Source organism: Bactrocera oleae, chromosome 3 (genome assembly GCF_042242935.1).
Source record: "Bactrocera oleae isolate idBacOlea1 chromosome 3, idBacOlea1, whole genome shotgun sequence".
In the NCBI taxonomy this organism is placed as follows: Eukaryota; Metazoa; Arthropoda; class Insecta; order Diptera; family Tephritidae; genus Bactrocera; species Bactrocera oleae.
Window position 1 is genome coordinate 82,582,612 of NC_091537.1, and position 27,903 is coordinate 82,610,514.

General features: G+C 36.4%; 1 protein-coding gene across 2 annotated transcripts in view; it reads left to right on the plus strand.

Annotated features, from left to right (window-relative positions):
- Positions 1-27,903, plus strand: part of Shawl (Shaw-like) — a 61,681-nt gene that overhangs the window by 24,551 nt on the left and 9,227 nt on the right. The window contains exons 2-9 of one of the 2 annotated variants that reach the window (XM_070107041.1): positions 3,685-3,834; positions 11,422-11,554; positions 11,628-11,807; positions 11,869-12,489; positions 12,553-12,849; positions 12,956-13,165; positions 15,337-15,589; positions 19,715-19,912. In XM_070107041.1, coding sequence (XP_069963142.1) covers positions 3,685-3,834; positions 11,422-11,554; positions 11,628-11,807; positions 11,869-12,489; positions 12,553-12,849; positions 12,956-13,165; positions 15,337-15,589; positions 19,715-19,912 — 2,042 coding nt within the window. The remainder of the gene's footprint in view (positions 1-3,684; positions 3,835-11,421; positions 11,555-11,627; positions 11,808-11,868; positions 12,490-12,552; positions 12,850-12,955; positions 13,166-15,336; positions 15,590-19,714; positions 19,913-27,903) is intronic. The other variant, XM_070107042.1, reaches the window with a different exon arrangement.

Consider the following 27,903-nt stretch of genomic DNA (forward strand, 5'->3'; position numbering starts at 1 on the left):
GTTTAGCTTAGCTCAAAAAATTTTTTTTTTGTTAGGACTAAGCATGTTTAAATGATTCGATATACTAATCTAATTATAATATATGAAAAGCCAACCGTAAACTGTACATAATTATTGGGAAAATATATAATTTAAGAAACATATTATATAATAATATGGTCAGTAGCAATACGCTAGCCATAAAAAATAACATTGAACGACATTTTTCTCGAGGGCTATTTGCAGAATATAGTACCAGATTATGTCTGGAAAAATTATAATTTTTCAGTAGTTAAGTTAAGTCATTGCATATAGAAGTGATTGAGGACTTTCGTTGGCTTGGTTGTTTAGATCAATTCAATGCTTTTTTATTTTAAAGCTGGTCTATTTACAAGTCCTCCAGTTTGCCAATGACTGGTGTCATTTGATGCGTGAGAAACAATAATTTTTTTTTCTTTCAAATATGTCAAACTTTGTGTCTGAAAAACTGTGTTTTTTCGCGATGACCTCTTCTTCATTACTTTAGTATGGAGTAAACCTCAACCGAAAGTCTTCGTATTTTGATAGAAGTTTATGGTAAACATGCGCTAACTGAGCGAATGTGCCGAAAGTAATTTGCATGATTTTAAAGTGGCGATGCTGGCTTGAAAGATGAAGAGTTTCTAGGACGATCAAAAGTTTGAAGATGAGGAACTAAAAGCATTACTTGATAAAGAGTAATGCCAAAATACAAGAAGAGCTCGCAGAATCTCAGAAATGCTACATGAATGCAACAAAAAGTAAGGGTTGTGACTGATGATGAAAAAATAATATTTTATATGGTTCAGGCAGCTTAAATGGTGTATTATAAAATATTTTTAGGATAACTTATGCCCTTAAAGATGAACAGTTCAGCAAATTATTTAAATAAGATGAAAGTGTTGATCATATTCAGAGAAAATATGTGGAAGCCAAAAACTGATGAGATCTCTGCAGCACGGAATATATAATATTAATTTATATGTAAGAGTACGTATTAATAAATTAACATATAAAACTGCTTTTTGAAGAGTTTTTCGAAAATAGGTGAAAGTAACCTTTAAAGGTGTACTCCAGAGGGTTAAAGAGTTAGAAAACACTAGTTATAGTTATATTTGGAGAAGACATCGCATCATCATCTTCATTTTCAGTAATTACCGTCATAGCTTTGTAGTCTAAGACTAAGCTCTCGGTTCTGTCCAGTCTTCGTCAACACTTGCCTGGAAGGCAACTGATTTCTCTACTTACAAATTAGTATTTTGGTTACTCTCGAAAATTTGAAAAAATTGTTTTGCTAACATGGATAATACATATTTAAAGTCTAAAGTGTTCTAGTAATAAAAATTTAATGTCTTGAATCAATTCTTTTTCTATTGTAAAATAGAAGCAAGTCCTTTCGACTGTCTCTAGCAGTGTTTCACATCTTAAATACTTATCCTCACTTTTTATTACTATTATTTTCTTTTTATCGGTCTCTTAAAGTGTCTTCATACATATGTACGAGCATGCCATATTGAACCACTCGATATATATATATATATATATTTATATATATAAGCATTATAAATCTTCTATGTGTATACCCTATGTGGCATAGCATTGGTGATGCACTTGACAGTATCAGCAGCAGCAGCTTTGGGTCAGTGTAAGCTGCAATGTTGAAAAAAAATGCGGTGCAATTTAAGCGGGTTAAGTGGGCGGCAACGTAGAGGTCAGAATAGTGAAAGATTTATTTGTGTTTAGTTGGAAGCGTTTATCTCTCTTGCCGAAAAAAAGTAAATTTACGCAGTCAATGATTTTGGAGAAAAAATTCTGCAATATTTTGTGTTTTGTGTCGCACAGCAAAACGAAAAATTAAATAGTGTTGTAATCATAACTTATCTTTAAATACATGTTTTGGAGATATTTTTGATTTTTATTTTTCTGCTGTAGCCTTCAATATACTACTGCGGAGAAATGAAGACGTAAAAGTTGCACTTGATCGCTAAGAACGCAGTGTGTTATCAGAAAGAGAGAGGGAGATATAGATACATTTTAAAGAAGCTAATACGCTTTCAGGGCTAGAGAGGGAAAAAATGCGAGAGAAATAGAGATAAACAGAGACAGAAAAATTAAGAGGGATAAATATAGAGAAGAATAGAAAGAGAAAAGAGAGATAGAAACAGTTTAGTGACTTCATTAGCCAATAGGAGCTTTAGCAGCAAACCAAACGAATTGTCGTGAGTGGAAATGGGACACATGACCTTGACTGTATTTCTAGTTTCAGCAAGAGGACGTCCACAGCCTCAATTCAGAACAACCTTTGCTGCGATTTGATCTCGTTAAATATGCATTGCCAAAGAATCGCTCCTACACGCTCAGTCTTTTGCGGATTCAGGCTTATAGAAATAGCTTTCAGCAGGCTCTTATCAATTTATAGTAAAAAACGGGTTACGAAGGTATGTTAATGACAGAGCTGTTAAATATTTTAAGAAATCTCAAAGAGAGACTTAATTTTGATAGGTAAGGTTGTATAATTTAGTGGTCTGATCTAAACACTATATTTACAGATTGTAGCATTTTCTATTGTCCGAGAAGTCATGCCAATTTTTATGAAGGTAGCTTTTCAAAGTTTTCTATACAAAGACTTGATTTTGATCGGTCAGTTTGTTTGGCAGCTATGTATATGTTATAGTTGTTATCGGCAGTTGCAACAAATTAGTAGCTTTTTGGAGAGGAAGTGATATGGGTGAAATTTCAGATAGATATCTTAAAAACTGACTGACTAGTTCGCATATATAAAGAAGACAGACGGACAGATGGATATACGAACGGACATGGTTAAATCGATTCATTTCGTCACACTGATCCTTTATATTATATATATGTTAAATATATTTTACAGAGTCTCGTCTCGTCGAGGTTTCCTTTTGGGTGTTACAAACATTTCGCAAGCTTAAAATACCCTGTTTAGGATATAATAATATCAGCTGAAAGCCCATATAAATTTTGTAGATATATGTATTTATATAAACTATCGAAAATCAGTTGATTTTGTGTTTTTGGGAAATATTTAAATTGCTTAAATTAAGTTGATGACTGCTGTGTATATGAAGACATAAAAAATATGCATACATAGGTACGTACATAAATACATGCATTGTTACTATATACCTTATAGCCTATCAATGTTCATGCTCCAAATGCATTAGCGCCATATGCCGCAAGGACGCAGCTGCTAAGTATCACGACATATCGCTTACTGAAATTTGCATATGTATGTGAGTATACGTGAAAGTGTTTTTATGTGTATGTGTATGTGTAGGACAAACTATTCAAACACTTGGCTTCTAATGAAATTATGTGTCAAGGCTTTTTCAAAAGGCAAAAACAAAATAAAATGTCCTTACTACCAGCCACCGCCGACTGTGACGTTGCAGACCACAAATGTGCTCCTTATACGAGTATATGTAAGCATGTATGTATTTGCGTGAATTTGTATTTATTTGCCTTATAATGTCATTTCTTGTGGCATTTCAAATTAATTATTCAAAAGCATACACAATATTACTTATGTACTTACAGACTTATACCATGATTTCATATATACATACATATAAAAAATCTCACTTCTTATTCTCTTTTTGCCTCTCTCCGCTCGCTTTTTATTTCATATTTAATTTATTTCTCTAAATTTTTTGCTTTCAGATATGAAACATATAAGGCAACATTGAAGAAAATACCCGCCACACGTCTTTCCCGCCTCACTGAGGCGCTGGCCAACTATGATCCGGTGTTGAATGAGTATTTCTTTGATCGCCATCCGGGTGTATTCACGCAAATACTCAACTACTACAGGTGAGCGCTGTGCTTAAGAAACATATATATTATCTTCAAACATATATATTAGGTTGAGCAAAAAAAAACCCAAATATACAACTAATAACGAATTTATGGGTTCAAAATAAACCTATATGCAAAGCAAACAAGAAAAACTTTAAATTTTGGTTGTATCGCAGCTGTATACCCTTCACAAATAACAAGTTTCCATACAAGAACTTGATTTTGAGCGGTCAGCTTGTATGGCAGCTATATGCTATAGCAATCCGATCTGAAAAATTTGTTCGGACATTGCGTGGTTGCTTTACATAATTATCTGTGCCAAATTGCGAGAAGATATCTCTTCAAAAAAAAAAAAAAATTTCTCACGAGATCTGGATTTGATTCGATCAGTTTGTATGGCAGCTATATCCTATAGTGGTCCGATATCGGCGGTTCCGACAAACAAGTAGCTGCTTGTGAAGAAAACGAAGTTTACAAAATTTCAGAGTGCTATCTCTAAACTTCAGGGACTATTTCGCGTCTATGCAGACAGGTGGATATGGCTAAATCGACTCAGCTCGCCATGTTGACCTTTTTGTATATACATTTTATAAGATATCCGACGTTTCTTTCTGAGAAATACAAAGTTCGTGGCAAACTTGAGATATACTGTTCAGTGTATAAAAAAAAAAAACTTCAAAGCAGAATTTTTAGCTTAATTTTTAAAGGTGTCGGTGAGCGTTCAAAGTTTTCTATTTAAATAGCACGTACAAAATTTGTGCTTCAACTTTTATTTCAACAAATTCTTGGATTGAAAATAAAAATTGCTTTAAGGTAAATTTGTTTGGGAAATTTTTTGCTCCACGAAAATCCACGAAGTAAAACATTTAATGCTAAGTGCTTCAAAAGTTATGGCATTTTTTATAAAAATAGATTTCTTACGAGCTATTAATGTGTGCGATTTTGACTGCTCTTTGACACCTTTCCAAATGACCAAAAAATTTTGCCTTGTAGGAAAATTTTTTTCTCTGGATTTCTAGCGATTTTTTTTTTTGGCTTCCATGAATTCGTTGAGTTAGCTTTTGGCTCAGCCTAATATATAATAAATATACATATATCCATATATATGCATTAGAGCTTTTGAAATCCGACTAATCGACTAACCGGAGTAACCGGATAGGGCATTTTTCGAATAATAATATTCGGTTTGCACAATCCGGATAGTCGTATGTTATCGTCCATAACCGCTCATTTTCGACTATTCGGCTAACCGTGCGTTGTCCATAGTCCGAATAGTAAGAGCTCATTCAAAAAAAAAAAAGAACAAAGAAATGGCAAAAATCAAAGGCTGCCTGGATTTCTAACAATTTTCATTTATGGTATTCTCATACTCGCAGCAGAGCAACTATTCGAATAGTCGCAGTTGAACAATTACTCAAATAGTCACATTGCTACGACTATTCGAATACTACTATTCGGCTAGTATTCGTACGAATACCTACAAACCGGATGTTTCAATAATCGGTTTTCGAGTATTTCGAATATTTTTAAACGCCCCAATTTGCATATATATACATATATTTATTTTTAGTAACATATTCACTCTCATTAGTGCACCACAAATCATTCTTTGTATTCCTCTAAAATTACACAATTTATGGCGGAAATCCGGTTTTGCACACATACCAAACTCTATTGACTTGTTAACCGTTTTGTTTTTGTTGTTTTTTTGTTTTTCATATATTGTAAGTAATTAAGTAAAGTTGTCTGCAAAGTATAATTTATTTGCGGTTAATTTGAGATTTTTGCTCAAGTCTGTTTAATTTATTACCGTAACATTTTGTTCATTAGTTGATTGACTGCTGAAGTCTCTGACGTCAGCTGCTGCTTGTATGTATATATTTATATTTATATAATGTATAAATTTCATATGCATGTATACATTGTCTGTCTGGTGATTGCTCTGCTGTCAACAATAAGTGAAGCTGTGATCAATCTATTAGCTTGACAGGCAGCATTTTAATAGCACCAAAAACTTATATATCATAATACGAGGTGCTTCCATAAATTGCTATTTTTAAAAAACAAAAAAAATGTGGGAGAAATTTTTTTGTAATTTAAATTTTATTCAATCCATGTTTTTTACCACGGAGATCCGGCACGTCACTTCATTTGCATACATTTTTACTTCTGAATTTCATTGTAAAATGTAAAATAACAATAATTAGCTTTTTAAATTAAATGCAATTTCCCAGTCCCGGAAATTGTGGTATTTGCTCAATCTCATATCACAGAGTCATGAATCATATAATAAAAGAGTTTTGTCGAATTCTTTAAAACCTTCTAAATAACTTTTAAATAAAAATGCTATTAGACTTAAGTCTTTTAAGCATTAGATCATCTCAAGGCCTTCCAGCTCACTAAATTTTGAAATTAACCTCATAATCTAATTTTTCTCAATAGAAATCTCCTACCACCAAGCTCATTTCTCATTTACAATAAGAGAAGATAGACGCTTCGTGTTAAATCTTGAGGATGAGCTGGACTAGTCAGCTTTGTACCATAAAAGATTCTGTATTGTATATTTTCACTACGTGGACTTTGCTTCGGGTTCTTATATTTATTTTTAGTAAAGTGGGTTACTATTAATATGCTAATAGAAATCAAGTTGGTTTTACATCTCAGCACATTTTCCAAATAGTTTTGGAAGATTGCTATCGATTCGACAGTCTTTTCCCTCTTATATATCGTACTCTTTGCTGTTAACATAAACTCTATTGTGCTTGTCAAGTTTGTCTAACATTAAATCCATTATAAAAATTTTCGTTAATATTTTTAAAATTTCAAGATTATTCAAAATAATGACGCTACGTACATCGTTTCATATCAGCGCTATACTCTTTTTCGTGGATAGACACACCAACTTTTTGTACGCTTTTCAAAAAGAAATCTCTAGCCGAACTCATTGAAGTCTTTCAAAACATCAGCAACAAACACAAAGTTTAGTACTTTTGTTATTCGATATGATTTCTTATTTAATATCTTTAATTGATAACTGAGTGAGAACTTAGTTTTTCAACCTGAATATCGGACATTACTTACGTGGGTACAGTTACGAAGCGAAACGGTACTCAAAGAACCATATCTTTGTAATTACTCGTAAAACTAATTATATAGCTATTGAAAGTAAGTACAATATATATATTGCATGCTCATCTTTTTCAACCACCTCTAATAAGTTTTTATGAAAAGCACATAAGATAAAGGTGCATTACATTTATAAGGTAATACCCTAAATATTTAAAAATGCGACGAGCTATCAATTTTCATCGTATAAAAATATTTATTTCGGCTATGGGGATTCACCTAACTGAATTGTATGTGTCATTGCAGAAGCGTTTACATTTTTTTTCACAGCAAAACTAGTCATTAGTTAGGTATACTTATGTTAGTAACTTTAGGCACTTTTGTGATATCACAAGTCTTATAATAGCTGTTTGTATTTATATCTATATATTACTTTCTCTACTTTACGTATTTCGAAATTTGAATATTTAAACTAAGTTTATCAATCATCGCTTGAATTATTATTAGCGCGCTCTTTCATCTTTCTACATTGTGATTTGTATTAAATTTGGTAATCTTTTGACTACAATTACTAAATGAATGCTGTAATTCCTCTTGAATGATTTTGAGGTACTATTGTATGTTGGAATAGGTTGGTGACAGTGTGAGAAATAACTTTAAACAAAAAAAAAAACTTGGTCACTTAGAAAAGAGGAATTAAAGAAAAAATCAAAAGTAAGAATAAGTTCAGAAGCGTCACGAAAGCTGGTTCATAAGTGCAGTTACAACAAATTAAGCGTTTCAGAAAATTAAAAATATTTAGTGCAAGTACGATTTCTCACTAAAAAGAAATGCATTTGAAATTTACGTCTATGTTTAAGCAGTTTTTTCTTAGCACCCTCTACTTTACTTTATTTACTGAAAACAGCGTATATTAAGTTGGCCACGAAGTTTGTAACACCCACAAGAAAGCGACGGACGGCCCTGTAAAGTGTACATATGTATATATAAACGATCAGCGGGATGAGCTAAGCCGATTGAGCCATAACGGTCCTTCTGTTATTACGTCTGTATACTGTATACACAACTAGTCTTTCAGTTTTTGCGATCTCGATCCGAAATTCGGCATGCGTACTTTTCTCCCTAATAAGCTAATAATTTGTCGGAATCTCTGTTAACAGACCGCTGTAGCTATAGCTGCCGTATAAAATGATCAATGGAAATGTAGTTTTTGTATGAAAAACTTTTTATTTGACAAGTTATCATCACGAAATTCAGCAAAGCTTGTTATCCCAGGCAGCGATACCATCTCAGAGTATATTGTGCAGATTGAACTACTAAATGTTATCTCATTGATCACGCTTATTCCATAAGCTAAAATACTATCTGAAGCTAGTCGCATTCGAAGAAAATTGTTTGTGCGCCGAGATGCTGATCTTTGGTCACGTTGTTTTGGGTCTATCCGAGTTTTTAAAAGTTTCACGAACGCTGTTACATAAGGTATTCATAATTATCAGATCTAATATAAGGTTGTCAAATATCTCCCTTCCGCTTTTTTGCTCTTCATTCAATGCTTTATAAAAAGTGTTACAGTGATCGGATTTAGTTAAAATATGCGCCGTTTTGTTCGATGATCTGTTTCCATCTAGATGGCAACTTCATAATACCTTCCTCGTAGAAGCCCCTCTCCTTATTTGCGAAGAATTCGGACAGCCACTTTTCACAAGCCTCGTTTGAGTTCAAGTTCACACCACCAAGGGCATTCGCCATGGACAGGAACAGGTGGTAATCACTTAGCGCTACGTCCGGGCTATATGGTGGATGCGATAAAACCTCCCATCCGAGCTCCCGTAGCTTCTGACGACTCATCAACGAAGTGTGTGGTCTGGCGTTGTTCTGGTGGAACACTACACCCTTCCTGTTGGCCAATTCTGGACGCTTCTGGTCGATCGCCTGCTTCAAGCGGTCCAGTTGTTCGCAGTAGATGGTAGAATTAAGCGTCTGGCCATATGGGAGCAGCTCAAAGTGGATGATTCTCTTCCAATCCCACCAAACACACAGCAAAACCTTCCTGGCCGTCAATCCCGGCTTGGCCACTGTTTGGGACGATTCACCGATTTTTTGCGTCAAATTATGCGGCACCCAAACATCAAACTTTTTTTTGTATCCAGCCTTCTGCAGATGGTTCAAAATGGTTTGGTGACTAACTCTCATCTCCTGGGCGATGTCACGAGATGCCATATGCCGGTCTAACTCGATGTATTCCATGATTTGATCGGTATTTGTCGTCACAGGTCTTCCGCCGGCTGGCTTATCCATGGTGTCGTTTTCACCGGCTCTGAATCATCGAAACCATTCCTCCGCGGTTCGAAGTGATAGAGTACCATCCCCAAAAACACCATTAATCTCACGGAACGTTTCTCTAGCGGATTTGCCTTTAACGAAGGAAAACTTTAAAATAGCGCGAATTTCGGCGTTAGTGAACTCCATGTTTACACGTCTATAACTGTTGAATGCAATATCCAAACTAATCATGCATAGCGTTGTTTTGTAGGTTATGTCAAGACCATTCAAATTATGTATAGTGTTGTCAGATACGAGCTCTGTAGCGCTTTGTACATAGCCGCGAAATTCAAAAGACAAAAAGCGGAAGGGAGATATTTGACAACCTTATATTTAAAAATTTTAGAAGCCCTGACGCAGCGAAAGCTATCAGTGGGAAGACATAACCTTTACAGCGAAATCTCGGCTACCTCACTTAGACCGATTAACTCAATCCATATCCGAAACTTAATCAACTCAATGCAAAACTGAAATATTATATAAACTAGATAGAAAATTTAATAATTGCTATGAATTTATGTGTAAATCTATGCACACATGTATTTGTTGTGGTTTTTCAAACAAGTGTGTGGAAAACATTTAAAATTTTAGCTGTTACATTTTTTGTATGTTGCTGAGCAGTTTTAAATTTCGACGTTAAAAAAACTCTTGCATTTCATGAATCGCGTATTTCCATAAGTAAGAGTAATTATAACCGCTCTTCTGAATTTTCTATGCATTTTTGTATTTAGTGCCACACATTCTTCGACTGCTAACTTCACACGACTTTTTCTTTTATTACAAGTATAGTAATTTTTTTTATGTAAGCAATAAACACATGCTTTGCGGCATATACATGTATTATATGGATATCTATACCACAGCAGAGGTGTTGGTTAGCTCTACTTATAGCTATATAAGTATTATACATACTTCCACGCTTCTCCTAACTTCGCTTTTATTTATCTTGTCTCTAGTTTTCCGTCTACAGGGTAGACAATTTCCTTTATGGTAATAATAATATAATTTCATCACGCTTTAGTAAAGCGGATTGCCGCTTTTAAGCATTTTCTTAAAACGGCTACTCTCCTACTCTCGTTCTCATCTCAATTTACTTACTCTTATACATGCATGAGCTTATCCACGCACATCTTTATTTACGATTTTTTGTTTTTGTTGCTTAAAAAAAGCTTTGTTCGGTAAATTAGATCGCAAAGCCGCAACCACCTGCTGTAGATCAATGTCTTTATCATGCCTGTCGCGTACACAACGGGAATTATTAATTTTATTTATATCCTTGTTTGGCATTACAGCCACGCACATATTATATTATAAACTTACATGTGTGTGACTTCGTAGATGATACGAACATTCGAATAAATTTATTTGGATATGTGAAGTAGATTTAATATGCTTTAACATAACAACTGGTTACAATTTGATTAGTTTTGGACTAGTTACGAACTGACCCGAAATGTTTTTAAAAGTGCAAGTAAAATTCCCTTTGCTTAGTTTTTTTTAAAGTAGTCTCTTTGAACAGCTAGTTACATAACAACCAGTTTGTAACTAGTTACTATATGAAATAAATCGCCCTAAAATATTGGATTAATTTGTATCTGTATTTTAATTCATTTTTCTACCATTGTACTAAACGCCTTCATTTTACTACCGAGTTATTTCGTGTCCTTGACGTGTAGTAAATTGAGCTGATTTTTGTGCTTTGACTTAATTTTTGGGTTACACGTCTTTTTCGAACTTTTTAATACTTGAAATTTAGCTAGCTGACGCTTTAATGGTAGTTCGATGTCTTAAAAGACTTGTGGTTTTAAATAATTGATATCTTATAGTTCGAGACGTACAAGATATATCCCGCAAAAATGACTGTAATTTTTTGTGGATTTCGTGGTCTCACCTTTGGCATATTCTATGCATAGATAATGTGATTGGAAAGTTAGGACCACCGAGGCTTAATATAGCGCAAACCGCTATTATCTAAGTTCAAATAAATCTGATAGAGATATCCGAACAAATTTCTCAGTTCTTAAGACTTTTCAGAAAGGTTGGTTTGAAGGTCAAATCAGTAGTTTCTTACAATCCATCTATAGATAACTACATTCCCTAACATTCGAAATGTATACTAAGTCATCCCTTTGTTCTCTTTCATCAACACTCACCTTTTGTCTTTCTTTTTCATCCAAGTTTACTTATCTATCTTTAAAATCACTTTACTTTCAGAACCGGTAAATTACACTATCCCACAGACGTCTGTGGACCACTATTCGAAGAGGAACTAGAGTTTTGGGGACTCGATTCGAACCAAGTAGAACCATGCTGTTGGTCCACCTACAGCATACACCGTGACACACAGGTAAAAGCGCAGACACACCGCAATAAATACACAAAACAGTAGTTTTAGTCGGACTTCGTTTTTTCTCTTTTAGAATACTTTAGCCATTTTAGATAAATTAGATATTGAAAATGAAAAACCCTCTGAAGAACAAATTGCACGTCTATTCGGTTTCGAAGAAGCACTTATCAATGGACGACTTAGCTGTTGGCAACGCATTAAGCCGAAGGTGTGGGCGCTCTTTGATGAACCATCCAGTTCGACGGGTGCTAAAGTAAGCGCGAGGCAAATTATTTTTAAACCTATGTTAAACCGTTACACCTCTTCGCCCACAGATCGTAGCTAGTATGTCGGTTTTCTTTATATTCGTTTCTGTGATATCGTTCTGCTTGAAGACCCATCCGGGTTTTCGTGTGGACTTTCCCGCCACTCACACCGAACATGGACCAGGTCCGTCGGCTGTACCGCACACGCCAGCCGTGCACATACCGAGTATACCTCATCAGCATAATATGCCACCGGTGCCGCCGAGCGCACACATAGCCACCACAGTGACGGCGGCACCGGGTACACGTAGCGGCGCTGTGGGCAATATGGCACCGCCGGTGCACGGAAACAACTACGGTATGAATGTTTCAAGTGCCAGCGGCATTAACTATACGCTGGCGCACACCTTTAAAGTTACAAACTATACAGCGCCGGGTAATACCAACACCAGTCAGTCGATAGCCACATTCTCGCTGAAGGGCGCCGGCGGCGGCGGACTCTCAAATCGCAATCGCCTGAAACGTTCCATACGCAACGTGAAGGACTTGATCCAACAGAAATTACTCGGCGGTGTCGATCATCACGGGCATGGCTGGCATGAGTCGTACGGACAGCCGCACGAGGCTTTCTTCTACGTAGAGTTGGTGTGCAACGTGTGGTTCTTCATCGAGGTGCTCATCAGGCTTATTGTGAGTGCGAGACTTTTGGCAAAACTACACTTTTTACCAACAAGATTTAATATTTTAACACAGGTTTCGCCGAATATTTGGCAGTTCATCAAATCACCGGTTAATATAATTGACTTTACCGCCACTCTAAGCTTCTACACGGACGTCATGCAACGCATGGGCGAGTATACCGGGCTACTAGAGGCTTTCTCGATAGTACGCATTATGCGCCTTTTCAAGCTGACGCGACATTCGCCTGGTCTTCGCATTCTCATACACACATTCAAAGCATCAGCGAAAGAGCTGACGTTGCTGGTCTTCTTCCTAGTGCTCGGCATTGTCTTTTTCGCCAGTTTGGCGTACTACGCGGAGAAGTTGCAGGTAAAGGGGCTTTAATCTATATTAAGTCTATATAAATTTTCCGGAGTTATGTAACGACTGTTGGCTTAATTTTAATCTTGTCTTGCTTTCTTCCATTTCATTTTAGGACAACCCTGAAAATCAGTTTAAAAGCATTCCACTTGGTCTCTGGTGGGCCATAGTCACTATGACCACTGTCGGTTATGGCGACGTGGCGCCGAAAACTTATCCGGGTATGTTTGTAGGCGCTCTTTGTGCTCTTGCTGGCGTACTGACGATAGCACTGCCGGTACCTGTCATCGTTAGCAACTTTTCCATGTTTTACTCACACACGCAGGTAAATTTATTAGACATAAAAATTATAATTAATATATTGAAATTGAATATTTGAGGTTCGAATTCTCGAATTCTTCCTCCGACCATTTAATACCTATTTTTCTATGCCTATCGGAAAGTAGACTTGATAAAACATAGTTTACCTATACAACGTACATACACATCTATATAGGGAATTCAAAACAGATATCCATCACACTAGCTAGATTTATTAAGCGTCTAATCATAAATCTCTACATATTCACTATTTGTCCGCGACTAGGTCCAAGGTGGCAATAAAAGAGAAAACAAAGAGATTAACAGTCCAAGTACGGTTGCAGCATTCAATCCGATATCTCGCTAATACATCGAGATTGGTCAATGAGTGTCTGACCTTATTAGCAATAGCATCAATATACTTTGTTATCAGACTAATTGGTTGTCTATTCAGGGCGGAATCGCTGGATACTCTAAAGTTGATGAGATCGCAAAAAGAGCTCCCTTACCTCAATCTCATCAGTTTGGGAACGAGTCGACACTGAGCTGGCCTCTTATTATTTAACACTGCTCAGGTTGAAGCACCTTCTGCGAAGAAACGAATTGGCTGGAATTGATATTAGTCGCCTCAAAATTTATTGGCAGGGTCAAGGCGTTTTATTGATATGCAACAGCCTTTTTAATCCATATTTAGAATTTCTGAGCATCATTCTTGGTTTCAAGAATATCAGCCTGATATTCTAACCTAACACAACAGTCCAATAGGCAGGCCGATTTTAAACTATTTAATACAGGTATGGTCGCTGCGACCAGCGTAATGACCAGGATCCCGCTTGAGCTCATCTAATCATGATTTACCTAACTAGGTATACACGCTTCCACAAAAGAGGCATATCGAATTGCTCTTCAACCAAACAATATTGCCTATGGTCTTCACCGAAAGCATCACTGAACCAATTTCCTAAAGGTGAACCGCCGCCAACTGCCGAAGCAATAGTTCGCTTTCTAAATTACATTTCTATAATCAATCGGATTATGTAAGACTTTTTATTAAAAGACAAATAAGGCTATCAGGTTATGGGTTTTGCTAACTGTTTTCAACAAACCTTCACTTTGACTTAATAAATCATGAAGTAGAACTTGAGTTTTTATTATATAGTAGCAGAGTTCAGCTTGAACTTGAAACTTTAAGCATGTCGAAGTTCTCCAAATGAAATACCAATATCTAAATAATTGGTTATCAAAGTCAGATTTAAAGGGGTTTCCCTACTAGTATATCTTTGGACTTAGTAAACTTTGCCATCGGTTCTGTTGGTTCGGTCGTCAAACAAATATCAATTGATGTATTCTTTAAGGACAAGCAAGAGGTTTTGAATGGAAGCTTATAACTGGCAAGATATCCGCGGCCATTCCCGTCTTTTGACAGCTTCCGCTTAAAGAAAATTTTCTTATTTCTTCTTCTTCTCTTGCGTAGTAAACTCGGTTTAACCAACTGAAGAAGAAATGTATGTTGGCTTGAGTTTGATCTCGAATTTTGAGTAGCATTTCGATTCCAATATGATAAGAAGCTGTCGGCAAATACCTTAGCCTTATGTGTACATAACAGCTTATTTCTAGACCAACGTCGGCAGCTAGTGTACGATCTGCATTCGATACTAACTATGTATGATATACCAAGCTCATGAGCTGTTTTCTAGAAGTATTCATAGTTGCTCTTTAAATAGAGCTCAACCATAATTATTGATATCCATATTCATCGTATTCCTCGCTCGAAGTTAACATAACCTATATATAAGCGAATTTATTGAAACTTGTGGCCATAAGTTCAAGTAAAGTTGATCTTACCCAAAGTGTCTCGTCAACTCTGCCAAGTCTAAATTATACACACTTTTCCTCGTTTAATTCAATTTACAATTTCTTCGAAATTAATAAGTTCACACAGAATAGGAAGTTCACACAGAATATGTAAGCACAGACTATAAACTTTCACTTCAATTACCAGCACATAGCTTTTAAGCACGCCCATACAAGTATAAAAGAGGCAGCGCATATAAAGCGCTCTTTATGCAAACATTACCCTTTTATTGATTATGCCTTTGACTACACACACATATATATATATATACACTATTTTTAATTCCAAACGATTTGTGTTTTTTTTCCGCTCACACTCTCTGCCTCTCGTTTACTTTCCAGGCACGTTCGAAACTGCCAAAGAAACGCCGGCGTGTGCTACCCGTCGAACAGCCGCGTCGCAAACGTGAACAAGGACCAGCGACACGTGGCCGTGCGAACGCCATTAAACAGACAACTTCACTGCCACATGGTCACCATGGCGGACACGCTGGGCATTTGTTGAGCGCCACCGGCCTGCATCATGGCGTTGCGACGACGACGCCGGCAACAGCCAGCACGATGTTCAAGGATCCTTTCGGTGGTGCCAAAATCGGTAAATTTAATTAAAATAAATTTATTTTTGGGTATCAATTTCGTGTATTTGCCTTCGGGCCAACCTAACGGCATTCAGATGCGCCTCGTTGTATTTGTGTGTATGTTTACCTATGCAGTTTATTCGGTTTATACAGTTAATCAGCGGGCTTTATGTCATGTCAATTTGTAACTGTTAAGCTGCCGCGACACGACACGAGTGCGACATTATTGAGCCGGTAGCTTAAGATTTTCCATTTTCCTGTGTATCGTTTAGTGTAACGGTTTGGTTGTGTGTGTGTGTAAGGCAGATAATCTTGTAACAACACAAACGCGCACACATATTTGTATACATTCCACGACATATACATATGTACATACATGCTAGTGTACAAATGTTCATACACATATACATATATAAGCTTATATGTATAATATATACTTACATAATACAATATATACATAAGATATATAGAAACGCTTATAAAAACGACTTCCTTGTGCTCACATCACATAGTTATGCATCTACATGTCCACATTTGAGCTTATATATTACATACATATATCTATATATGTACATTAGGGTGTACGTTTTATACCAAGTGGATTTTTATACTTTAAACAAGGTATATTAAGTTTGCCGCGTTCGTCTGTATATACGCAAACTGGTCCCTCAGTCGCGCTCTCATCTCTCCAAGAAGCTGCCCATTTATCAGAACTGCCGATATTGGACCACTGTAGCCAGCCATCTGACCGATTAAACTCAAGTCTCTGTATGCAAAACTCTTTTATTTGTCAAGGTATCTGCAAAAAAATTGGCGTAGATTATTATCCAAGGCATCGCTACACTTTTCGCAGAAACTGTTCAGATCGAAAATTCTTGTAAGAAAAACTCTTTCGTTTGACGAGCTAAGCCAACGCTACAAGATCTGAGGGTATTTTTCAGATCAGAAGACTGTAGCATACATACAAACTGACCGAACAACATCAAAATAAACATCTTTTTATACATTTTTATACTACCAGGTGCAATTCAAAAGTTTTAGGACTTTTATTAAAAAACGAATATTATTTTTTATTTTTTTTTTTTTGAAAAATTTATTGGTCGCCTTCAAAATAGTCTACTCCCGCCTGAATACAACGGTTTGCACGTTCAAGAAGGTTATCGAATGACTTTTTTAGGTCATTTGTCGGTATAGCGTTGAGGATGGCGGTCGTCGCCTTTTGGATGGCATCAACGTAGCGGTTTCCTTTCATGGCCAAATGTTGTTTTCCGAACAAATAAAAATCGCAGGTTGCCATATCAGGCGAATACAAAAAGTTTGGGTCCTTTTTGGCCTCTTTAATGATGCCTCTTGAATGTTGAATTCTGAGGTCTTTTTCGTGTTGTTTCAAAGTGTGCGCGACAAATCGAGCACAAACCTTTCTGAGGCCCAAATTTTCTGTCAAAATACGATAAATCGACCCTGCGGATATTGATAATTCCGATTCCATATATTTAAGCGAAGATTTCGGCTCTTTTGTAATGAATTCACGCACAATTTCCGTTTTTTTCATTCACAACATCTTTTGGCCGGCCCGAACGTTCGTCGTCTTCCAAGTCCTCCCGTCCCTCTTGAAAACGTTTAAACCACTCGTGAATACGGCTACGGGATAGACAATCATCGCCATAAACTTGTTTCATCATTTGATGAGTTTTGGTAAAAGTTTTACCAAGTTTTAAACAAAACTTGATGTTGGCTCTTTGTTCGATGCTCATTTTCCGACCGACACTACAAATGTAATGTCACATGTAGTGCGATATCTCAGCTGTTTTTTATACAACACTGAAGAATACACAATTGAGGGATAACAACTTCAGACAGATGGCGCCACTAGAAGCTGTTTTGCAATAAGCAAGTAAATCTACAAGTTTGAAAAAGTGATATTCTAATACTAAATTGCCCGCTCTACAAAAAAAGGTTAGAATAATTTTCTCATACAACCACTGCTTTAAAAGTTATACCTCAAATGACCTGTGCATTCATACAAGTTGCTCATACGTCATGGTGTACTGTATGAACACAGTACATTTAATGCATAACTTTTACTGCGTTTAACTTTTAAAGGAAAACTTTTATAAAAATATCATTAAGATATTTTTTGTAGAGCGAGAAATTTTGTAATAGAATATTAGCTTCTTACAATTGTAGATTTATTTGCTTTGGAGATAATTAATGTATTACTATAGAACCAAAACTCCGACGCGCATATGACAAAAGTAAAATGATTTAGATTGAAAATAAAGAGTTTCTTTACTTTGTATCCTTTGTTTTAAGGCAAGAACTGAAACTTCGGCAGGCTTTTGCAAACAAATAGATCAACTTGAGTAATAACGTACACCCTAACATAGATATACAAAACTACTTAATAGTCTTCATACACATGTTATACATACAAATGCACACACAAATTTATATAACCACATGTTCACAATTGTCTTTATTAATAATATACATACATATATACATATTTGTAAATCTACATACTCAGATATATGCATATACATATACAGGCCGCACGTTTACTGAAGCCGCTTATATTTATTCTGGCGAATTTTATTTAGCTAATTAACCGGAGTTTTCCGTATTCTTTATATACATAAATACATATATACTCGTATTTGTACACGTGTTGTGTGTTTAGCTGTGAATTGCTGTCTTTTAATTTTTTGCGAATAAACGCTAGAAATATAGTCGTCGTAATATGGTATGTACATATGTATGTACAGTGTCCAATTACCTTTTAAGAGTTTTCTATCTCTGCTCTATGTGAAATTTAGTTAGTTAACCGTTAGTTATTGCATTATTTACTACTTCATCTTCATCGCAAGTATTTCGTAATCCCTAAAAGTTTTTGTGCGCTATTTCTGATATTTTGTCGAATTACATACACGCTCTCGTTATCGTTCGTTTTACTTCAGTAGGATGGTTTCAAGACATTTTCAGCAGAAGTCACCAGTTAAGTAGTCGGCTTGTCTGAAACCTTGCCTAGTAGAAAAAGGTTCGAAAAAGTCCGTTTCTACCTTGATGATACTGCTGGTGTTGCTTAATGCCATTCCGAAAAAACGTATAAATTTATACCACGATTAGATGACCTCTTATCGGGCTATCAAAAGCTGTGAATATGATTAATATTTGCTCAATGGTGGCGCCACCAAGCCTTAAGCCGCACTGACAGTGTCCAATCAGTTTGTTGGCAATTGGCTTACAAGATCTTACACGCGATGGGCACCAGTCTGATCGACCAGTTGGCGGAGATTATAGGATCAGCCCCCCTAAAGACAGTACACAATGTAATGAGGTTACAATCGTAGTTAGACAAGCTTCCTATCAAAACAGCTTCGCCGGCCTTGAATAGTTCTTCAGGGAAACTGTCTGAATGTTGTTTTGTTGCATTTAAGACGGTGTTGTTGTTGTTGTATTGATTATCTAATCCCCGCTTGGGTAAGGTTCAAGTGTGTTGTCATCGAAGTTATCTAACGGTAGGCCTACGAAACGTTCTGTTTCGACGGGGTGGGACTATAGGGAGAGAGGTATGAAAGCCTCGAGCTAGTCGAGCTTTCTCTGTGCTCTGAGTCGTGCGTTATAGGCGATACTAAGTCTTTTTCGCGTCTAGGCTTCGAGTCGATATTTAGACTACAAGACTTAAGAACGTTGGACTCATCCGATGGAATACAAATTCACGTCACTCGCAGTGGTCGTCAACTTGTAATTTCAGGTATTTACGAGGTGTTTTTGTAGTCTTGGGGAAATGCCAGAATACCTATCCTATGTGATAATTTGAACCAAGAAAGCTTGGACCGCCGCAAAAAATAACATATCTGATTCTTAAAAACATGTGTTTGGCCACTGTACATACATAACATACTTCGATACTGATATATACATAAATAAATGTACTATTGAAAAAAAATAATAATTTATGTGTACCGAAAAGTACGTACCGTTTTACACGCATATTCTTCTTTTGCTTTTGTACATTTTTAATTTGTTGTTGTTGCGTATTTATACATATTTACATATATGGTATTTAATTGTGCTCGCCTTGGCCGTGTATTGTTGTATTTTGTAAATTGTATTCGTACTCGTATGCTTGAATCGTGCAGGCAGCATGAATGGCGTTAATGTGATAGGCCTCAACATGCCGGGGCAACAACCAGTGCCTTTGACCGCCGCCACGGCCGGTGCCACCTGCGGTGCTGCGAGGATGCCCTCACCATTGCCAAATCATCCGTCGGGTTCAACGTCGGCAACCGCGCAGACATCGCTTATGCTGACCAGCGGCGGCCCAGCGGTCATAAGCTGTAAGTTTGTGTGTGGGACTGTGTGTATATTTAGTTGTTGTGTTTGCTGATCTTTATATATATGAATGTATATACCTATTCCCCTGCGGGTTTGGGGAAAGAATATGCCCGCGGCAAGGCATGCCTGTCGTAAAAGGCGACTAAAAGCCAATATGCACTATGACTGTTATTATATTCTTTGCCCAGTAATATCAGCATAGTATGTGGAGTGATAGTGCTATAATACTCAGCTTGAACTGATATTAGAAACACTTTAAATGAAAAAGCAAATAAAAAGACATTTGAAGTTCAAGCGACAAATGTCACCAGTCATTTGAGTAATGGGGAGCTCAACTGGCAGTAGTTTAGGCTACGCAGTCTGACCGGAGACTTTCCGGTACCACGGGGAGCAGAAAGCCCTTGGACTTCTGTTCAATCTGCTCATTGGGTTCGGCCCTTTGGGGAGTATCGTGGTGGCTGTGGTTTAAACCTAAATGCTGGAAGAACTGAATTTTCAGTTCGAAAAAAGAAGTTACATAAGTAACTGGGTGCCGTACCCGAAAACGGAAGAGGTTTTAGGTCGGCCTCGAATCATACCAAGATGGTAGTGTGGACCCAGACACACTGCCACTGGTATCCAAATAAATACTTGCATAAGCTCGTTTTGTTTGGGGCGCTGATCAACGCATTGTATTGATCCGTTGTGTTTTGAACACCGTGAGGTAAGGCCGTCGCCGGCAGGTACTCACGTAAATCTACAACGAAAGTTGTATATACCTATAGCATTTAGCATTGAGTATGCATGTATTTTTTTTATAACTCGATAACTTCTCCTTTGTTGAATTGCTAATCTGCTCTTTAACTTCTTCCCTCTTCTAACCCTTTGAACTCATTTTAAATTTTTTTCCTCCTTTTTTTATTATTTTCCTTCTCATAAGTAGCATAAATGTACCCACAGAAAGCTTTATTGTTTTTTTATACACATTGTGTAAATGCCTGTTTGATTATTCTCTTTGGAATATTTTGTTAATTAAGGTAGTCTATATGGGCTTTGCTGGAGTAGGCTGTGCTCTGAGTCTAAAGTTTTTGCATAAATTATTCACCATAGTATTGGAAAATTTATCGTTCCCTTTTAAAGGGTAATCTATTTCGAGATTCCTTACTTTTTTAAAGAAAAAAAAACACAGAAAATTCGAATTTAATGCGGAATTTTTTTATCATTCTAAAGAACGATCTTTGTCATTATTTTTTGGAGATTATCTCTTTCCAATATTGGCCGCGGCTACGTCTTAGATGGTTCATAACTAACGAATGATGTTTTGCTCCAAAGCCTGAATCGAAGCGGAATTGTCTGCATAGACTTTGGACTTTACATATTAGCACAGAAAAAAGTCTAACGGTGCGATATCATACGATCTTGGTGGCCAATCGACCGTCCCAAAACATGAAATTATCTGCTCACCGAAGTGTTCTCTCAATTAATAAATTGATTGATGCGATAAGTGAGAAGTGGCGCCGTCTTGTTGAAATCAAACGTCGCCGAGATCACGAGCTTCATATTCAGGCATCAAATAGTCGGTTACGATGGCGCGATAACGGTCGCCATTGACGGTTACGTTCTCACCGTCGTCATTTTTGAATAAATATGGACCGATAATTCCACCGACACACAAACCACGCGAAACCGTTGTTTTTTCTGAATGAAATGGTAGCTCTTGAATTTCTTCAAATTGCTCTTCGTCCCAAATGCGGAAATTTTGCTTGTTAACATACCCATTGAGCCAGAAATCGGCCGCATCACTAAACAAAATTTGACTCGAAAACGTCGGATCTTCTTGGAACTTTTCAAGATCTCATAGAGCAAGGCGCTGTTGCTTGGCAAGGTCGTGCGGTTAGTACTTGCACATTCGAGTCCCCGGAACGGAGCCGGACGTTTATTCACACAAGGACTTTCAAGTCGGCAGTGTATCTCCAAATTTCTTCAGGCTTTTTTTCGGCCGTTGCGACATTAGCACAAGCTTTTTTAAACTCTTTGGAAATATCGAAAAATCTCTGCCAGATAGACTAACTTTTCTTCTATCTTTGTTTTCTGATAAACTGGAGCTTTCTGGAATTTTTGCACGCTGCCGACACAACATTTTTCTTAAGAGCTTTCTTAACAAAGCGAAATTCTATCGGATATGTTTGCTTGAAAGATATATTTATAATTTGAACCAACGATCTGCCGACAAGTAGTCACGCATTGAAAGCTCTAGGCCAATGTAAGCGCCTCCCTTAAAAATTCACAATCTAAGTACTTCAAAGAAGCTATGCTGGTGGCTATCATTGAAGTATACAACTTATGTATGATAGCATAAACCGTTATAACTCTACAACAGCTGACTCGTACAGCCATTTGTTTTAGTTTTTGCTTTTCATAGTCGTACCGTAGGTAGGACAAAATGATGAGACCATATGTTTTTCAAAATTTTCAAAAATGTCACATGATGTTAAAAAATCTTGCCAAAAGTGTTGATGTTCTCTGTGGGATACCAAATTATCTGGAATATCATTAATGACTGAAGAAATATCTTAACAATTATTTTGATCGTCTAAACTCACCTTCTGCTCTCTGCTTGAAACTTATGTGTGCATTATACCCGATCCTTTTTTTGTCGGGTCACAACTCTCTCTCCCAAAAATAACATATTACGAGTTATACTATAACTGCTTAGTAAAATCGATATTCTTTCTCTGCTTAAAGAGGCATATGTAACTAATGTTTTTAGGCGTTTTGGTATTCAGCTATTATTCAGCTCACGTTTTCTAAAGCTGAATAGGCGTTTTGGTATTCAGCTATTATTCAGCTCACGTTTTCATAAACTGAGTAGGCGTTTTGATATTCAGTCATTTCTTCTGCTAACATTTTCTTAAGTTGATAAACGTTTTGGTATTTAGTTAACAATTTCTTAGCTGAATACCTGAATAGGCGTTTTGGTATTCAGCTGACACTATCTTAAGCTGAATAGGCATTTTGGTATGCCGCTTAACTTTTCTTGAGCTGAATAGGTGTTTTGGATCCCAAACTTGTCGATTAAACTTATTTCAAATGATAAATATTTTACCACGATAACTTAAAATTTTCGAATCTGTCATTTTTGACAGCAGTAATTGCTTGCACAACATGCTCAACTACTCACATTTCCTTTGCTCGTGCTCTTCCCCCTTAATATTACTCACATTAGCGGTTCATAGAGTGCGAGCGAGTGTCAAGAGAGTAAGAAACGTAACGCTCATATAGTCAACTTTAAGTTTTCACTATAATTTATTTCAACTTGTAGCGCACTTGAGTCATAGGGCTCCCAAGACGATTCTACGAAATAGTAAAAAGTTATTAGTTTTTGTTTTTTGTTTTTTATCTTGATTTGAAAATGACAGCAAGTTCTTCATAAATAATTTGTGCAGCTGTGCAAAAGCGACATACAAAATCAATGTGTCGGCAGCTTACTTACACAGTTACTTACTCGATTGCTTGCACACTCACTCACTCACTCGTGTGATGAAGTAGTAACATTTACTCGCTTACTTGTGCAACCGTGCGTCTACTGTGTTGCTCATTTCTCTAGACGCACTACACACACTTTTGTGCTTGCCCCACTTAGTGCTTGGTTTTTGGTGAAAAGTTTAAAATTTACTTTTGGATAATTACACATCTCAATTTAAAGTTTTAAGTAGACGAAGAAGCGTTCTTGCAAAATATAATATGTAGATATATGTACTTTTATTTTGATTGCTTTTTGCTGGTTTTGGACGGCCATATTTATACCCAAATCCGATTTGCTGCACAAGCGTATATTTGTTTTGCTAACATACTCGTGAATAACGGTCTTTCATATTCCGAGCTTCCGGTTGATTTTACAATGACTTACTCAAGTAGAAAGAAAGACATAAAGCCAAAAATAGGTGACGTCTGCTCTCAGGTTTATAATAATTTACTTGCGGTTGTTAACGTTAAATTTGGTGTTAGCGTATTTCGATCATACTATCGAATACGTAGGATCCAACTTATTAAACTGAAAACATCACTTTTCATCTTTCCATACGAAAAATATAGGGTGCTCTATCCGCACTTGACTTATTAAAGGCCGAACCTTATAGCTTTCAACCTAATCCCGTGAACAACTGCCAAAGTTTTTGAATATAGCTTAGACAGTAAGCAGCGAACTAAGTGAGAATTGTGAGATTATCTGTCATTGGAGATATACCTTAATCTTAAAACATATAAGCCGAAACTTCAACACACGCTTTTAACTGAAAATAGAGCTGTTATCGCATCTATGCTGGATAAGAATTTAAACTAGAGCTGAGATTTGGGCTTTGGTTGGATGGCGAGCAACATATCTTCGATTCAGATTATATTCTTGAAAGCTTTTACAACTTTTCATGCTCCCATTATTCTATCAAAACACAGAAAGCAAAAGATGTGAGCAAAAAGTATGGTGCACGAGGCTCAAACTCGAACCACACTTTGTATAGAGCTTTTGTAACCATCCAAACTTCCATCATTCGATAAAACTCCGAAAAGCCAATAAACTGAGCAGGTAATACAGATATTAACTCTCTAAACTCTGGATATAACTTTTGAAGATGAAAACTCCGAAAATGTCAATGAAGTAGGCAGGAAAAAAATCATCAAAAATAGTATCCATCGACATGTAAGAAAAAATACCATTGTCGGTTGTAACCACAAGCTTATGCTCCGCTGAAGCTGTATGTAGACTTTTGGGTATTCTAGTGGCCTTTGGAAAACGTCTTCGAAAGAACGAGAGTTAGGGCATCAGAAGATCAGTTGGGGACAAAAATGGCTATTAGTAGAGCTTATTCTCTTTATAGTAGCAATAACCGTTACAACAGGTCTCTACCATTTTTTTTAATTTTTGGCAAACGTTTTTCAAAGGATAAAATATGGTACTTAATCTTGCGGTTCTAAGGACTTGTGACGAATTTTAACTTTTTGCTAAAAAACACGACCCCGTCGTTGCCGGATTGATCGGTAGTACAGAGTTTAGAAATCACTATGTAATAAATTCCAGATTCCATAGATTTTCACCGGATCACTTGGGTGTTACGTCATTCACCCGATACTGGTTCATGCTCCATCCGTCCCTCTGTCAGTATATACGCGAACTATTCACTCAGTTTTTGAGATATCGATAGGAAATTGTGCACTCGTCCTTTTCTCGCCAAGAAGCTACAAAATCTGTTAGAATCGGACCACTATCGAGCCAATATATGTCGTTACCGTACAAACTGACCGATCAAAATCAATATAAAGATTTTTTTATTTTAAAAGATATGCACCAATGGAGGGTATTACAGCTTTGGTTAAGTTAACGTTTTTCTTGCATTGCATTCGTTTCGGTGCAATTTCGGATCTACCTTACTTAGTTTCGCTGTAATTTATGTTCACTGTTCATTTTAGCCACTTTTGATTGCTTTGCGCTAAAAATCGCCAAAAATACCCTCATTTTTGGCCAAACTTATTAACTCATTAATGTAAAATTTTGTGAGCAACGATGGAAGTAGCGCAACAGCGACAGGAAAGTGCCAGAATTATGGTTCAGCAGTGTATGTTGAGGCATATTGCCGCTTATAAACCGAAATATGGGCGACACCAAACAGCAGCTAGCCTCTATATACTTTGTGTATATATGTATGTATGTGTGGGTGCGCTCATTTGGACAACACTCCAGCCGCTCAGCAACAGCAACTATTACGGTAATCTGCGTTAAATGGAAAAACTTTTTCAATTTCAACGCAAAAGTCTCGAAAATGCATTGCCAACCAGAGCAAAACATTACGTAGAGTCGGCAATAGAATATTGCTCGGCGGCTCGACGTTCGTATGTGTGTCCAAGCTTCGGTAGTTGCTTAAAATTTTATGCATTTCAATTAAACTAAATTTTAAACATTCCGTTTAAGTGATGAAGGGCCTTACAGAGGCAGACGCCAGACACCTACCAAAGCACTGCACGCAAATTGCTCCAGCATTGGGGTCTATAACTGCACACGCACACATACACATACACTCTTATGAGCACAGCCGGTTAGTTTCGCCCACACTTTGTCAGCAATTACAGCCATTTTGTAAATATGGTTTCATTTGTTGTTCAAATTTTAGTGTCCTCCGTTGACTAGCAGAACTTAACTTAAAATTTTTACATTAAATTATAACGTAAATTGCTTAAAATTGCAGTAACAGTACATAAAGTATGTACATTTTCAAATGGGGCGACGCGACGCTATGGCGCCTTGTGATATGCAACGATATTTAATGGCGAAACTGCAGCGACTGACTGGCTGAAGGCAGTGGCGCGTTGTTGTTGTTGTAATATCTGGTTTTTTGCAGATAGTTTTACTGTTGATGTTATTTGCTTTTAGAAAAGATTTTTTTTGGTTTTTATGTTGTTATTTTTGCGAAAGATTTTGTTGTAATTGTGGTTTTTAAAATGCATTGTTGTTCTTGTTGTTGTTTTTGCTTTCATACTATTTGGTTGTTATGATTTTTACAAACGATTTTGTTGTTGTTGTTTTTGCTTTTACAACATTCGGTTGGGGTGATTTTTCAAAATATTTGTTTGTTGTTACTTATAAAAAATATTTTATTGTTGTTGTAATTTTTACACAAGATTTGTTTTTTGTTATTGTTGGTTTTGCTGTTGTAACATTCGATTGTTGTGATTTTTCAAAAGATTTTGTTGTTGTTGTGATTTCGACAAAAGATTATTTTGTTGTTTTTGTCTTTGCAACATTTGGTTGTTGTGATTTTTGAAAAATATTTTTTGTGTTTTTAAACAATTGTTATTGTTGCTTTAACAACATGTTTTAGTGTTTGTTGTTGCTTTTACAGCATATCGTTGTTAATGCTTTTATAATTTTTTTATCGTTTAGTTTTGATTTTTTGGTTGTATTTGTTGTTGTTTGTAAGGTAGCTGTTGCTATTTTTGTTATGTTTTTTTGTTAATTTTAAGTTTGTTTTTATTGTTGCTTTTACAAAGTTTTTTTATTTTTATTTTAGAACAATACTTGTTGTTGCTTTTCATGTTATTATTATTGTTCTTGTTGTTGCTTTTCATGTTATAATTATTTGCTATTGTTGTTGCGTTTCATGTTATTATTATTTGTTTTTGTAGTTGTAGTCAACTAGTAGCTGCACGTCATCAGCCCTTGCATCCGTCACTGCGCCGCGCAGTTAGTGTAACAGTAAATACGAGTAATTTTTTATGCTGTTGTTGTTGTATTAATATCACGCTTTTGGCCTTTCGCTCTTTCCATTAGCCTTAAAAATATGTTCGTCCTGAAAAGTGAAACTTGTTTGTCGCCGCTCGCAGCGTAGCTCTGCTGTTGACATTTGCCAATTATTTTCAACATTTCAACGAGGTCCCCAGCGCTTCAGAGCGCCACAGGAGGGTGAGGGGCACAAGGGTTGTGTGTAAGTGAGCTGTGGCACTTGCAGTCTTGTCACATCACATCGCAGTGGGGTTACGTAATGTTGCCGCGGGCAGTTTGCTTCCCTTGCAAAAAGTTATTTAGATAAAAACAACAACAATAACAAGAGTAAAAATTGTTTGTTAGTTCATTGCTGATTGCAGCGCTGTCCATTTGCAGTCTTATGTGGTTTACCGCAGCAATTAATAGGTGATAGTGATAATGTAAAGATGGTTACTTGGTAGAGGTTATTGTCAGCTATTTACTTATGAAAATAGGTAACTTAAAGGGTAGAATATCCATTAGTTAGACTTATGTTAATGCAATAATTGATTTTTGTAAAATTATGGAATAATCCAGTAATGAAGGTTTTCTAAACAGATATAAGGGATCCAATCAATGTTACTTTAGACCACAAACAAAAGCATAGAACCGATATTTGATTAGTTTGAACAGCTCAGTTGTATTCCAATCCAAACTATAATCCTCCATGTTTCTGTTGTGCTCTGAAAAGTCAATCTTGAATAGAAATTGTCTTCAAGTTGC